Consider the following 15750-nt stretch of genomic DNA (forward strand, 5'->3'; position numbering starts at 1 on the left):
AAAGTAAGATCTACAGAAAAATTAAATGACCAAATTTGTCAATTGACCCCTTAAGGAGTTATTGCCCTTTAAGGACAATTTTACGCAATGTATTCATCAAGTTTGCTAACATTTAAAAATCTTTTCTGAAAGTATTGTGCCTAATACTTCTTAACTTTGAATGAATGTTCCTTTAGGAATCTAGTTTATGAATTATCCGAAATTTTGATCCATCAACAAACATGGCCGCCATGGCTGAAAATAGAACATAAGGGTGAAATGCAGTTTTTGGCTTATATCTCAGAAACTAAAGCATTTAGAGCAAATCTGACATGGGGTACAAATGTTCCAAAGGTCAAGATCTATCAGCCCTGAAATTTTCAGACACACCGAACAACCCATTGTTGGGTTGCTGCCACTAAATTGGTTATTTTAAGGAAATTTTGCAGTTTTTGGTTATTATCTTGAATATTATTGAAGATAAAGATAAACTGTAAACAGCAAAAATGTTCAGCAAAGTAAGATCTACAAAAAAGTTTAATATGACCAAAATGGACAATTGACCCCTTTAGGAGTTATTGCCCTTTAAGGACAATTTTACACAAGTTGTTTTATGTTTTTTTAACTTTTAAAATCTTCTCAAATGAATCTAGTATAAATTTTGTACTTAATTTCCTTGTATGTCAAGAAACATAGACACTATGGCTAAAATGGAACATATGGGTAAAAAGCAAAAATAATCATTGATGAAAGATTTAAGCAAAAAAAATAACAGGTGAGCGATTCAGGCTCTTGAGAGCCTCTTGTTTGGTGATACGATTGCTGTCCAGCAATCTGTAGACTTTTACCATTGACTCCTTTCCAAGGCTCTCATCTCAACCGTTTTGAGCTTTATATTAAGGAACAACTCAATTTTTAAGATTGTTCTGTTTTGAAGAGTTAATAAAAAAAACAGATTGAATTTAAACAACTTTCCGTGAATTTTCTTCTCATAATCCTCATGTTATGATATCTTCTTTTTTTGGGAAAAGACGGCTTCAAGCCATCAATTCCCTATTTGGTTGGCCAGATGTTCTACTATCCAAGCCTATCCTGTCAATCATTTTGTGTTTTATAGTTGGAAACGCCTCAAAATTTCATACTGAATTAATGAGAAGGAGATAAACAAATGAACAGATTGATTTTAAACACTTTTTTACACATTTCCCTTCTGTTTCTCGTGAAATTATCGTATCTCAAGCTCTCCCTTTCAATATTTACGTTTCTTTTACATTTCAGAAAAATCAGTATTACGAATAATTCCAAATATATCCAACCTAGTGACATCATGCATGTCATGGTGGGAATTCCACATTACGTAGAAGCAGGGATACCCTTTACTCATTATTAAAATCATTCACAGAAATCGTGTACGATTATAAAATCGGTATTTGTTTATTAAACATAATTATAAATGAAGTTCCTACATGAAACGGAGAACTATCTTCGTGTGGTACTTTTAAGCTACACAAAAAAGCTAATGGTCTGTTAGTGTGAGTCAGTGACATACATGTAGGTGGTGTTGTTTTCTTGTCATGAAACTTGCTTTGATTATAGTCATTTCCTACCCTTACCATTTCGTACCTCATTGAATATTTATATGTATACGAATTGGTTCCTCGTGTAATATTTATATTTTTTAAATAATATGAGCAAATCAGTCCTAATTCGAATTAATCAGCATGTGTAATACTGTTGACGTCGCCCTGTTGACATAAAACATGAGAAAATAGTCCAATATGGGAAAAAGGCCAAAAAGCAATACAGGATTTTCATTTCCAGTGGCAGATTTTCTCTTCCAAATTATGTTGGATGTATCTTAACCTGGAAAAGATGTATCTAAAAGAAATTGGAAGACACATTTTTCTATTTTAAATGACAAGAAAATTTAATTATGATCCGTTTTTGTTACGATTTGAGGAAACATTCCACAAACTTTCTGAGTAGAATTTTCAATTTATTATCATTTCCGTCGACAAAAAAACATAATGTCTGAATATTCTTCCCAAGTACTTTATGTTTGCTAGATAAATAGAATTTGCATTAGCATAGATTAAGTACCTGGACTAGAAGTCAGAAATCTTGACAATATAATTGACAAAACAATTCGTCGTGAATGGGAAGAGGCAAGTTCAAATGTGATTTCCTGTACTTACATTGTATTTAACAGTTAGTTTCTTTTTTTTTACCTCGAAGAATTTGTATCATAAAATAAAAGTCTTATGAACTGGCTGTTTCTGTATTCGCCCTTTAATAGATTCATGATCATATGTTTTGGCCCTCATCTCTTCAAGTCTCCGGGCTAATACGCTAATATAACCTTGAACCTAAAACATGTATAAAGGGTCAAAACAGAAACAGGCAGTATTAAAATATTGAGAAATTTGGGGGTGTTGAAATATGCATGTCTTTTGGAAGGGGGGTCTTGAATTTATTTTCCTTCAAGGTGGGACTTGGAAAAAAGGAAAGGAAATTCCAATTTTTCCTTCCAGGTCCCCCCAATGAAATAAAATGATCAGTCTCTTAGATCATAAGTATATTAATCATTATTCATTAAACCTTGATCTATATGTCTCACATGCGTCCAAAGTCACAGAATGCAAGACATAGGGATTACAATGCAGCGGCAGCGACGGCATAAACTATTTGTATAAACATGATAAAGCTTTATATTTCATATGATATGCTTCATACCTTTTATGCAAATGCCTTGTGTTACCAAGTTTCCTGCCTGTCATATGTCTATTGCCATTTTCATGGTTGAGCAACTGCTTGAATATTTTCAGTCCCCTATTGACAAAGTTTAGGTTTGCACTGTCCATCTGTCTGTCCATCCATCAGTCCTGCAAATCAGTTATCCACATATTTTTTCTTCATGTTTGAAGATATTGATTTGATATTTAGTATATAGTTTTATCATGACCAGTTACAGAACAAATTTGAATTTTGTTCAGGGCTGATGATTTCATACAGAGTTATGGTCCTTGGACTTCGAAAATTCACGCAAGTAATCTGTTTTCCGCACTTTTTAGCTCACCTGACCCAAAGGGTCGTCATCATCCGTTGTCGCCATCTGTTAACTTTTACAAAAATCTTCTCCTCTGAAACTACTGGGCCAAATTTAACCAAACTTGGCCACAATCATCATTGAGGTATCTAGTTTAAAAAATGTGTCTGATGACCCCGCCTGCCAACCAAGATGGCTGACATGGCTAAAAATAGAACGAAGGGGTAAAATGCAAGTTTTGTCTATTATTTTGAAAACCGTTATAAATAGAGAAAATCTGACAAAGCAAAAATGTTAAGAATGTTGAGCTCTACCAGCTCTACGTCAAAACTGTCCGACGACTTCTTATATGAGTTATTGCCCTTAAATGATAAATTTTACCATTTTTTTCTTCATTTTTGCTTATTATCTTGAAAACTATGAGTCCAGAGACCCCGTATGTTCCGGGTTCTCGTTAAGACGCGTATACGCGTCCTGGACGCATGGAAATCGAGCTGGACGCGTCATTTTTGAAACCTGTGAGTCCCTGGGACGCGTCCTGATTGTATCCCCTGAGTCACAAACACATCGTTTTGCCTAGAAGATTTATAATCGACATTGTTTTGACAAGAAACTAAACCGAGGTCGATGTCGAAAAATCGATGAGTAGATCAATATTTTTGACAGCTGATTGATTTATAATTTACTTTTTCTGCATGGTTGAACAAGCCAATGAACGATCATGACCCATTCTTGTCAAATTGAAAAGTAAAAATTGTTTGCAAACTTTTTTTTTAAATACAAATGCTTGACTGTACCTTAAATGGAATGCATATAAATCCAAGCTAAATTATTAAAAGCAGTATAATCCAGAAATTAAATGAATTCCTTGACCACATGTTTTCTTTTGTTGACAAACATGTCACATGATCACTTTTGGCGGGAAAAATACTTGGGGAAACACCTAAATAACAGACAACCCTGTCTGGATATTTATAGACATTTAAAACAAGTTGCTTTTTAAAAAAAAAAGTCAATATGTGAACCTTAGAACTTTTTTTATGCTAATTATTATTTCAACTGAATTGCAAATTATATCTCAGTATTTTCATTACCATGTGTGTGGAGGATAATATTTTCTTTTTATTGTCAATCAGGACAATTATGGCATGTTGAGAGTGGTGTTAAATATAAAATAGGGAGATAAGGAATGTTTTTATTTCAATAGTTCATTTCTGGATGGTGTTAGCTTTCATTTTTACCAGTGTGAAAGGTCAAACTACTACCAATGGATGACACTTCTAGGGTGTTTATTGGTAGAGGTAACATTTCACCTAGATTCCCTCAGTAATTTTATATATTTTTCTTTTTAAAATACATATTTCAGAGCAAGTACTATATTTTGTGTTCGTAAAATGTGAAAGTTTTATTCCTACCAAATAAGACCAAATCTACTTGCTTACCATCTTCTTTTGTGCCGTAATATCCTGTTCCACCTTAGAAGTGGGTTTGGATCCAGCTAATACATTCAATTTGCTGCTTATACATGTATAATTAATATACCTGTCCAAATCTGGAGCCTGTTTTTTGTTTGCTTATTATCGTGTCTGTTTTTCCTTTTTTTTTTTTGTATAAAAATATTGCCATTGATTTATATCTTGTACAACACTGGTCAATTTGATGTCATTTAGTTCGCTTTGCTAAGACTCAACATTCAACGCCATGTTTATTGAAAAGTTCTCTCATTGGCATGCATAGTTTACCAAATATCATATAATCATATCAGTCGCAGGATAATTCGATTATTATGAAATGCAGTTCCTTCAATCAACATACGTAATAAATCTCAAAACATAACACTGTTTTTTGCTAACTTATGTTTGTTGCCTATAATTCAGAAATGTAACAGTGTTTTGGGATTTATTGCTTAAAGTTAACTTTTGAAGTATGGGTCCCTTTTCAAAAGTCTCCCAACTACTACCTCGTATGTGAACTTAAGTATAGGGGAAATTTTGTTCGCTATGTTAAAGAAATCTTCAACTTGCTCTATTTTGCCTGTGAAGACCATAAAACCGTCATCTCTAAATTTACAGTGTAATTTGATGTTTTCTTTCCACTTGAACTTATCTAAGATATTTATTAATAGGACAGACCATAGATGTATAAACCCATACATCTATGGACAGACAGATGCAGATATGTGAATGATGGTGAAAATATACCACCTATGGAGGGGGCGCTCCTATAACTTGTTTCTATAACTTTCCATTAAACTCAAATTTATTGTTTCTTAGAATTAATTAAACAAATGCAGTTTAATCTTTTTTGTTAAGAATCTTTAAAGGATATTCTTTTGTGTCAAGTAATTCTTCTGCATTGATAACTGTTTCTTTTAAATTATCAATGATCATATTTGTGTACATTTACGTTTCATCATAGGCAATAAGAATGCATTCACTTTTTACCTCGTGTGTTTTATTAATGAAATCTTTTGCCTCTTCAGAAATGGTTTTATATTAGATCATTTAATCTCTCAATGCGTCTTGTGGGAGAGTTACACTTATTGATGATCAGTCATAAGGAACATTAATTAATATCTCCTACTAGTTGACCATTTTGCAATGCCTCATTAATTATTTCTAGATTAATTTAATGAATTTTTGAAAGACTGAGGTACATGTGTCCATGTTTTGAATCATTATTATTCTTTAAAAATAATACGTATATATGGGAATCTATTTCTTTTTTTTTTCTATATGGATTATCAACTATATCTTTTATTACCATATAGCATATAAGTCATATAACCTATGCTGTGTCAAATATTTAATCACAATCCAAATTCAGAGCTGTATCAAGCTTGAATGTTGTGTCCATACTTGCCCCAATTGTTCAGGGTTCGACCTCTGCGGTCGTATCAAGCTGCGCCCAGCGGAGCATTTTATTTTTAAATGCTGGGGATCCCATTTCCCTTTCTTGGAGCTGAATTACATCACAGTGTATTCTTTAACGCAACATCGTCGTGCATCTATTCTTGTCATATATCAAACGCTTCACCAATTGCTGTCATATCCTAAGTTATTGATGATCAAAAGTAAACAATCTTCAAATTTCCTTGATTTTTATTGACCCCCAGTAAATTTAACGAGCTTTAATACACAACATGTTTGTTTTCCTTTTCATATACTCTCAAATTCATGTAACTGATTTGATAACGTTAGTGATTTGTTCTTGAATTTTGGTTGCTTATCAATGTTGAGAAAACAACATGTTAAATTTGAACACATTATAATCTGCCCTTGATACTGTATCATATGCCCTTAATTAGACAGTTAACATTTATATTTACAGGTTACTTTGTACAGTATGATGAGCTCTGATAGAAGACCAGATCCTGGTCAGGGTTTGTTGTTATACCTGAGAGATCTTGTCCAGAAAGTGATTCCTGCTGATCATCTAAACATTAGGGGTAAAGAACAAATCTTTTTAACAAATTTGCATGAATTTATAAAAAGTATGACATTGACAAAATTAGCAATTCTTCATATGTCTCGATGAAAAATATGCTTATGTTGATGTCAAAATCAATAATTATGTGTTGAATGTTGAAATCTGATTGTATCTGTTGAAACTTAATGTTGAGTGTTGAGTGAAATTTGAATGGAATGTTGAAAAAGTTGAAATTGATACTGTAAATTCAGAAATTATTGCGAGGTTTTTATTATTGCGACAAATGCGACAGAGTTGTAAACGCAATAATTTAAACTCGCATTTTGAAATATTGTATATGAACTAAACAGGATTTTTCTCAAAATCGTAAAAATTTAAATCGCATTTAAACCTAAAATGACAAAATCGCAATAATAAATGCACGCAATAATTTCTGAATTTACAGTAGTCAGATGTTGAAATTTACTTTTAGATAATGAATTGGAAAGTTCCATGCTGAAAATTGAATGTTCAAAATGGAATTAGGAATTGCTCGTTGGATGCTGAAGAATTAAAAATTGAATATTGAAATCCAATGTTGAATGTTAAAACTAAGATTGAACGTATGATATACAAATCAAATGTTGAATGTCGAAAATCAATAGTTAAATGGTAAAGTTGAAACTAGAGTTGAATGTAAGAGCTGAATGTTGAATGCATAAAATCGAAAATTAGAATTAAAAACTAAATGTTAAAAATGCTATGTTGAATGCTGGAATTGAACATTGAAAACAAATGTTGAGGATTATATCATAGGTCATACTGTTATACACACCCAGTCTCTACTAAAACAAAAAGGTTTTTTTTTTCATTTAGAAAGAATCGAGAAAAAATTTGATAATGTTATTTTTGATGTTTTTGGGCATATTGCAATTGCATACATTTGGGGATTGAAATGTTTTACGTTTGCGTGCAGCTTTTGATAACATTTCCACGCATTCATTTTACAGGTAAGACAGGTAAAAATAAAGATAATTGATAATAAATATGGCTAAAGTTATTAATTTTGAAAATTTTCTAAATTTAAATTAAACAAGTAATCCTGTGTTAGGATGCTAACACAAAAGTCGCCAAAACGGCCCCCAACCATTGTTCTGCTGTTTCCATGGTAACGGCAGCCATTTTGAAATTTCAAAGTCGGATATATCTTCACGTGACAGGTCACATTACTTACAAGTTTCATAAAAATTGGACCAATTTTCAAATTTAGGCATTCGTGTTTCCATGGTTACGGTGGCCATTTTGGAAATTCCAAAGTCAAATGCCACATCTACATAAGACAGTCAACATTTGTGTAAAGTTTGATTAAGTTTGATGCATTTTGAATTTTTTGACATTTTTGCAGTTTCCATGGTAACGGCAGCCATTTTGAAAATTCCAAAGTCGGATGGCACATCTACACATGACAGGTCACATTACTGTCAAGTTTCATAAAGATTGGACCAAATCTAGATTTTCCGCATTTTTATTGTTTCCATGGCAACGGCTGCCATTTTGGAAATTCCAAAGTCAAATTCCAAATCTACATACACTCGTTAACATCTCTGTAAAATTTCATTAAATTTGAAGCATTTTAAAAAAAAATCACATTTTTGCAGTTTCCATGGTAACGGCGGCCATTTTAAAAATTCCAAAGTCGAATTACAGCTACATATGGTGCTACCTGTAATAATCTATCATTATATAATATAAAAAGTACATAGGAATAATTCAACACTATCACATGACTAATCACATGACTATTGTTCTAGAATGTTCAATGAAAATTGACCCCCGAAAAACAATTAATGCCAAGATGACCCGGGCTGAAATAAAAAATGTGGAATGGACACCTGGACATCGGTCTCTTGTATTACACAAAACTTAAAGGTTCTACCAGTAGCGAATCCATATTCAAAAAATTACCCCACCCATGTTCCGGCCCCCAAATAGTGCCAAGTTGACCCCCATTTGAAATAAAAAATAGTGAATGCACCCCTAGGGATACTACCCCAACATCATACCAAATATAAAGTTTCCATCATTTAAGGCTTGGAAGAAAATGGTCGGACAAATTAGGGTTAAGAAGAATAATAACTAGATTTGCCATTGCAAGCAATAGCGGATGGCACCCTTCCCCAATTGCCAGGTGAGCGGCAGCAATTTAGCAAATTCCAAAGTCAAAGACAGCATCTACACATGCAAATTATCATTTTGGTAAAGTTTCATTAAGTTTGGAGCATTTTGAAATTTTGAACTTTTTTGCTGTTTCCATGGTTACGGCAGCCATTTTGAAAATTCCAACTTCAAAATGCAACTCTGCCCATGCCAGTTACCATTTCTGTAAAGTTTCATCCGGTTTGCAGCATTTTGATTTTTTTTTAAATTTTGAACATTTTTGCTGTTTCCCTGGTTACAGTGGATAATTCCAAAATTCTAAAAGCAGACATCTCATTGCCACATGTCATGTTATATATATCAATACAGTTTCATTGACTTTGGTCAAATACTCTTTAAGAAAATGCTGATTTTATGCATTTTCCTATAGGGTCAATGTAAAACTTGCCCCCAGTTTCCATGACAATGGCGCCCATTTTGGACTATCCAAATATTGTCTTGACATCTTAGCATACTGGGTAACATTTTCATAAAGTTTCATCCAGTTGGGTCTTATAACGAAAGAGTTAGAATTTTTGATATTTTAGCTGTTTCCATGGTAACGGCAGCCATTCTGAAAATTCCGAAGTCAAACTGCAAATCAGCACATGCCAGTTACCATTCCTGTGGAGTTTCTTTCAGTTTGGAACACTTTGATTTTTTTCACATTTTTGCTGTTTCCATGGAAACGGCGGCCATTTTTTACCATTCCATAGCAAGGTGCACAACTTTACATGGGGGTCCTCATTATAGTAGAGTTCCATCAACATTGGTCCATTGGATTCAAAGAACTTGCGCGGACAAAATGTGTTGAAGAAAAATAAGAAAAAAAAGAAACGTAGAATAACAATATGTCACCCCAACTCCGTTGAGGGTGCCATAATAATAACTAGATTTGCCATTGCAAGCAATAGCGGATGTCACCCTTCCCCCATTGCCACTAGATTGCAGCAAGTTTTTAAATTTTAAACAGTGAATGCACATATATCTGATGGCTATACATCTTTCTGTAATTTTTTAGAACATTTAGCGGATTTACAAATTTAACGCATAATTTTTCCTTTTTTGCCTTGTTTCCATGGTAACGGCAGCCGTTTTGGAAATTCCAACGCCAATTACCGCTTCCACACATGACAGTCAACATTATTGTGAAGTTTCATTAAGTTTGAAGCATTCTGAAATTTTTGAAATTTTTGCTCCTGTATCCATGGTAACATAGTAAATCCAATGATTGTCAAAATCATTCAAAACCTGTATATAATGGACAACTATATTGTATAAAAAATTGATGATTTTAAGTTATAGCATACCAAAATTATTCACCAAACCCTGAAGTTTTTGGAGCATTTTGACCTGTTTGCATTGTTTCCATGGTAACAGCAGCCATTTTGGATATTCTAACTCCAAATGCCACATCTTCCAATGTTGCTCATCGTTACTGTGAAGTTTCATTAAGTTTGGAGCATTTTGATATTTTTGAAATTTTTGGTGTAGTTTCCATGGCAACATAGTAGTTCCAATGATTGCCAAAATCATCCAACACCAGTATATAGTGGGCACCTACATTGTATTAAAATATAATGATTCTTAGTTTAAGCATATCCAAATAGTTCACCAAAACCAAAAACTGGATTTTTTCATATTTGTTCCGTTTCCATGGTAACGGCAGCCATTTTATATGTTCTTAAGACCTACTGCAACCCGAAATTTTGTGTTCCTCATTATAGTGAACTATCATTTAGATTGGTTCCATTGGCTCCAAAAAAACTGCTGGACAAAAATCATTGGAAGAATAATAATAAAAACAAAGAAACAGAGGAAAAGCAATATGTCACCCGACATTGTCGATCGGGTGACATAATAATAATAATAAGAAGAAGAAGAAACGGGACAAAAACATAAAGTCCCCAAAACTCCGTTTTGGCGGCTTAATTATATATTTTTCATATTGAATTCTAAAAAAGATAAAGTGATCATGAGGAATCCTGTAATAGCTTAAGGCATACATGTTACTTAATTAACAATATTTCAAAGTGAAAAGTGTTCTGTTTCCTAATTTTATTGAATAGTGATTGCTTTAGCAAACAATTTAAGTCAGTTTGTAAAGTTGCGCCAAGGCACAAACATGGAGCTTTGTTTGTCAAAAACAAATCGGTGGAAACATCATTAGTGTACGATGGATTTACTTTCCGTATTGACAGAACACTTATGACAGGGGATAATTCATGGCTATGTACCATAAAGAATTGCAAAGGATATTATTTGATCTACATTTAACAGCCGTTCTAAATGGTAACTGTGAACATACACATGAGTGCGATTTTAGGAAACTTCAGAGGCAGATTATCCATGCAATTGTAAAGAGAAAAGCTACAGCCGACATAACTGCTAGGCCTATGAAATTAGTATTTACCTGTATTTACCTGAGTTTACCGGTAAAATGAATGTGCACAAATGTAATCACAAGCTGCACACAAATGTAATGGTAATGTGCACATATGTTATGCACTGGATGTTTTCTGGTAATCCTTGGCTCACATGGACAATATTGTAGTTGCCTTTAAAGTTTTTTATTTAAAAATCATATTAAAGTATTCAAAAATCATATTTTTAGGTTTGATACAATTGAGAAATGAGATGGCATATTATTTAAATGATCAAGTATCCAAATCCACAACAAATGATGGTCAGGCTTCATATCACATTGGCCGGTTACCAGATCCTATCAACAACCAACGAGCATGCCTCAAATGTGTTCAACTAACAAACTGTTGTATTTATCAAAAGTAAGTAAATATTGTTAAAGCAAAAGCTTTTCCAAAAAAAGGTTGCAAATTCCATGGGGAACAAAATCGGTCAAGGTTGCCATAAAACTTCACAAACATAACATTGTACTTTTTTTAGCTCACCTGACCCGTCGTCGTCGTCGTCGTCCGTCATCGTTAGCTTTTTACAAAAATCTTCTCCTCTGAAACCACTGGGCCAAATTTAACCAAACTTGGCCACAATCATCATTAGGGTATCTAGTTTAAAAAATGTGTCCGATGAACCCCGCCAACCAACCAAGATGGCAGCCATGGTTAAAAATAGAACATAGGGGTAAAATGTAGATTTTGGATTATATCTCTGAAACCAAAGCATTTAGAGTAAATCTGACATAGAGTAAAATTGATTATCAGGTCAAGATCTATCTGCCTTGAAATTTTCAGACAAATCTGATAACCTGTTGTTGGGTTGCTGCCCCTGAGTTGGTAATTTTAAGGAAATTTTGCAGTTTTTGGTTATTATCTTGAATATTATTATAGATAGAGATAAACTGTAAACAGCAATAATGTTCAGCAAAGTAATATCTACAAATAAGTTGTCATGACCAAAATTGTCAGTCGACCCCTTTAAGAGTTATTGCCCTTTATAGTCAATTTTTAACAATTTTTCGTAAATTTTTGTAATCTTTTACAAAAATCTTCTTCTCTGAAACTACTGAGACAAATTTAACCATACTTGACCATAATCATTATTAGGATATTTAGTTTAAAAAATATGTCCGATGACCCCGCCTTCCAACCATCATGTCCGACTTGGTTAAAAATAGAACATAGGGGTAAAATGCAGTTTTTGGTTTATATCTCTGAAACTAAAGCATTTAGAGCAAATCTGACAGGTGGCAAAAATGTTCATCAGAGTTAGATTTATCTGCCCTGAAATTTTCAGACAAATCGGACAACCCGTTGTTGGGTTGCTGCCCCTGAGTTAGTAATTTTACAGAAATTTTACAGTTTTTTGTTATTATCTTAGATATCATTATAATATCTAATATCTAATACTATTAATTATGATTTTAACCTTATTTTACATGATTTCCAAAGCATCAGTAAATACAGGTGAGCGTCACAGGCTCTTGAGAGCCTCTAGTTTTAATTGTCCATTAACCAGGAAACCCTTGTTTTTCTCCCTTTTTTGCCCCTAATTCCTAAACGGTTTGAGCCATAACCCCCCAAAGCCAATCTTAACCATCCCTTTGTGGTATGGAAACTTGTGGTATAATTTCAGAGAGATCCATACACCGTTCCACAAGTTATTGTCTGGAAACTAGAAAAATGCTTATTTGGGCCCCTTTTTGGCCCCTAATTCCTAAACTGTTAGGACTATAACCCCCAAAATCAATCCCAACCTTCTTTTTGTGGTTATAAACCTTGTGTTTAAATTTCATAGATTTCTATTTACATTTACTAAAGTTATTGTCCGGAAACCTAATGTCTTCAGACAATGCTGACGATGACGACGACATGATACCAATATACGACTGCAAAATTTTTTGCGGTCGTATAAAAAGTCGTCATTTAAGGGCAATCACTCCTATAAAGATTCTACTTACGGTACTATAATGGCAAAATTTGACTTGTTTGTTGATCTTGTCTTGCTGATCATTTTTATATTGAAAGGTTCTATTTATCTTTTATAGTTTTTAAGATAATAGGCAAAAACACCAAAAATTAGTAAAAATATATAAAGAGCAAAAACTCCAGTAACAAGTCGACTAACGGTTTTGACTACTTGATCTCTTTGTAGATCTTGTTTTGCTGGTCATTTTCACTTTTAAAAGTTTCTCTCTGACTATTACATATTTCAAAATAATAGGCAAAAATGAAAAAGAAAATGGCCTTAAACTTGTCATTTAAGGACGATGACTCCTATAAGAAGTTGACTGACAGTTTTGACATGAATTGACATTAGGTAGAGCTCAATACTCTGAACATTTCTGCCCCATCAGATTTTCTCTTATTTATTGCGGTTTTCAAAATAATCGACAACACTTGCATTTTATATCCCTATGTTCTATGTTTAGCCATGTCGGCCATCTTGGTTGCCAGGCAGGGTTAATGGACACATTTTTTAAACAAGATATCCCAATGATAATTGAGGCCAAGTTCAACCAAAACTGTCAGATGACTTCTTATAGGAGTTATTTTTGGTTAAACTTGGACCAGTAGTTTCAGAGGAGAAGATTTTTGCAAAAGTTAATGACGACAAAGACGGACGATGGATGCCAAGTGATGAGAAAAGCTGAGCTAAAAAAGAACTCTCAAAGTATACCACTACTCAAGACTAAGGCAGAGATAACAGCAGAAAACGACACGGACAGTGACAGATATGAAGCATTAAATGAACAATTTACTATAATTAGCACATATATCATTAGACACATTTTTCAATAATCCATCAATACCAGCTCAATACCTGATGAATGGACAATAGCAGACATTTGTCCACTTTTCAAGTAGGCTACCAATTCGATACCGGCAAACTACTGCTAAGTATCCATAACTTGCATTATCTGCAAGATGCTCGAACATATAGTATGCTCCAACATTATGTGCCACCTAGATTATTATAATATCATCAATGAAAAACAACATGCTTTTCGTAAATATAACAGTAACAACTATTTAATGTTATCAATAATTGGGCTTAACACATCAATAAAGGACACCAAACAGATATATTTATATTAGATTTTGAAAAAGCCTTTGACACAGCCCAACATGAACTACTTAAATCGAACTTAAATATGTAGGGGCCGGGATATTAGGTTAAACACTATGTTGGATTGACTCATTCCTATGCTACTGCAAGCAAAGAGTTGTGGTAAATTAGACAAAATTAAACTGGTCCATCTGGCGTTGACTCTGGAGTACCTCAAGGCACTGTTTGATGTCCTGTGTTATTTAGTCTACATATCAATGATATCTTGGATAATTGGGTGTTTGGCCAGTAGAAACACCCAAACAATTCGATCAGTGTAAAATAAAGTATCTTTTTCATCATCAAAAAATTAAAAAGAACAGAGGATAATGATTTTTCAGTTAAAGAATCTTGACAAAGCACTGCATTAAAGTCTTTCTAATATAAATAAAAGAATAACTTTCAAATTTCAACATTCCTTTACATTTGTAGTATGAATGAATATACAGTAAAACCTGTATAAACCTGTCGGATACGGAACTTTGGAAAAGGGCCGGTTTGGACAGTGGGCCGGTGTATCCAGGTTTCCATTTTGACCGGAAGTTGGTGACTAGTGACTTCCGATGTATTGCATGCAAAAGTTCTGTCTCATTGTAAATTATAAACTGATCAATACAAAACGTAATAACTTTGCACGACCGTTGTTTTGAATCTTCTTATTCATAGAAATTATAGAAATTTAATAAAGTGGTTGTTCCCCGAATTCAAAAATATATTATTTCAACCCTTTTTTAGCTCACCTGGCCTGAAGGGCCAAGTGAGCTTTTCTCATCACTTGGCATCCGTCGTCCGTCGTCGTTAGCTTTTTACAAAAATCACTTGGCCAAATTTAACCAAACTTGGCCACAATCATCATTAGGGTATCTAGTTTAAAAAATGTGTGCGATGATGGCCGCCATGGCTAAAAATAGAACATAGGGGTAAAATGTACATTTTGGCTTATACCTCTGAAACCAAAGCATTTAGAGAACAATCTGACATAGGGTAAAACTGATTATCAGGTCAAGATCTATCTGCCCTGAAATTTTCAGACAAATCTGACAACCTGTTGTTGGGTTGCTACCCCTGAATTGGTAATTTTAATTTTGCAGTTTTTGGTTATTATCTTGAATATTATTATAGATAGAGATAAACTGTAAACAGCAATAATGTTCAGCAAAGTAAGATCTACAAATAAGTTGTCATGACCAAAATTGTCAGTCGACCCCTTTAGGACTTATTGCCCTTAATAGTCAATTTTTAACAATTTTTTGTAAATTTTTATAATCTTTTACAAAAAATCTTCTTCTCTGAAACTACTGAGACAAATTTAACCATACTTGGACATAATCATTATTAGGGTATCTAGTTTAAAAAATTTGTCCGATGACCCCCCCTTCTAACCATCATGGCCGACTTGGTTAAAAATAGAACATAGGGGTAAAATGCAGTTTTTGGTTTATATCTTTGAAACTAAAGCATTTAGAGCAAATCTGACAGGTGGCAAAAATGTTCATCAGATTTAGATTTATCTGCCCTAAAATTTTCAGACGAATCCAACAACCCGTTGTTGGGTTGCTGCCCCTGAGTTAGTAATTTTACAAAAATTTTGCAGTTTT

The 15750-nt window shown here is 33.5% G+C and overlaps 1 protein-coding gene across 1 annotated transcript in view; it reads left to right on the plus strand.

Annotated features, from left to right (window-relative positions):
* LOC127712846 (DNA replication ATP-dependent helicase/nuclease DNA2-like) overlaps nt 1-15750 on the plus strand; it is a 257582-nt gene that overhangs the window by 7910 nt on the left and 233922 nt on the right. The window contains exons 2-3 of the mRNA XM_052219453.1: nt 6356-6473; nt 11244-11415. Of these exons, the coding sequence (XP_052075413.1) occupies nt 6356-6473; nt 11244-11415 (290 nt within the window). The remainder of the gene's footprint in view (nt 1-6355; nt 6474-11243; nt 11416-15750) is intronic.

Source organism: Mytilus californianus, unplaced genomic scaffold, assembly GCF_021869535.1.
Source record: "Mytilus californianus isolate M0D057914Y unplaced genomic scaffold, xbMytCali1.0.p SCAF_8, whole genome shotgun sequence".
Taxonomy (NCBI): domain Eukaryota; kingdom Metazoa; phylum Mollusca; class Bivalvia; order Mytilida; family Mytilidae; genus Mytilus; species Mytilus californianus.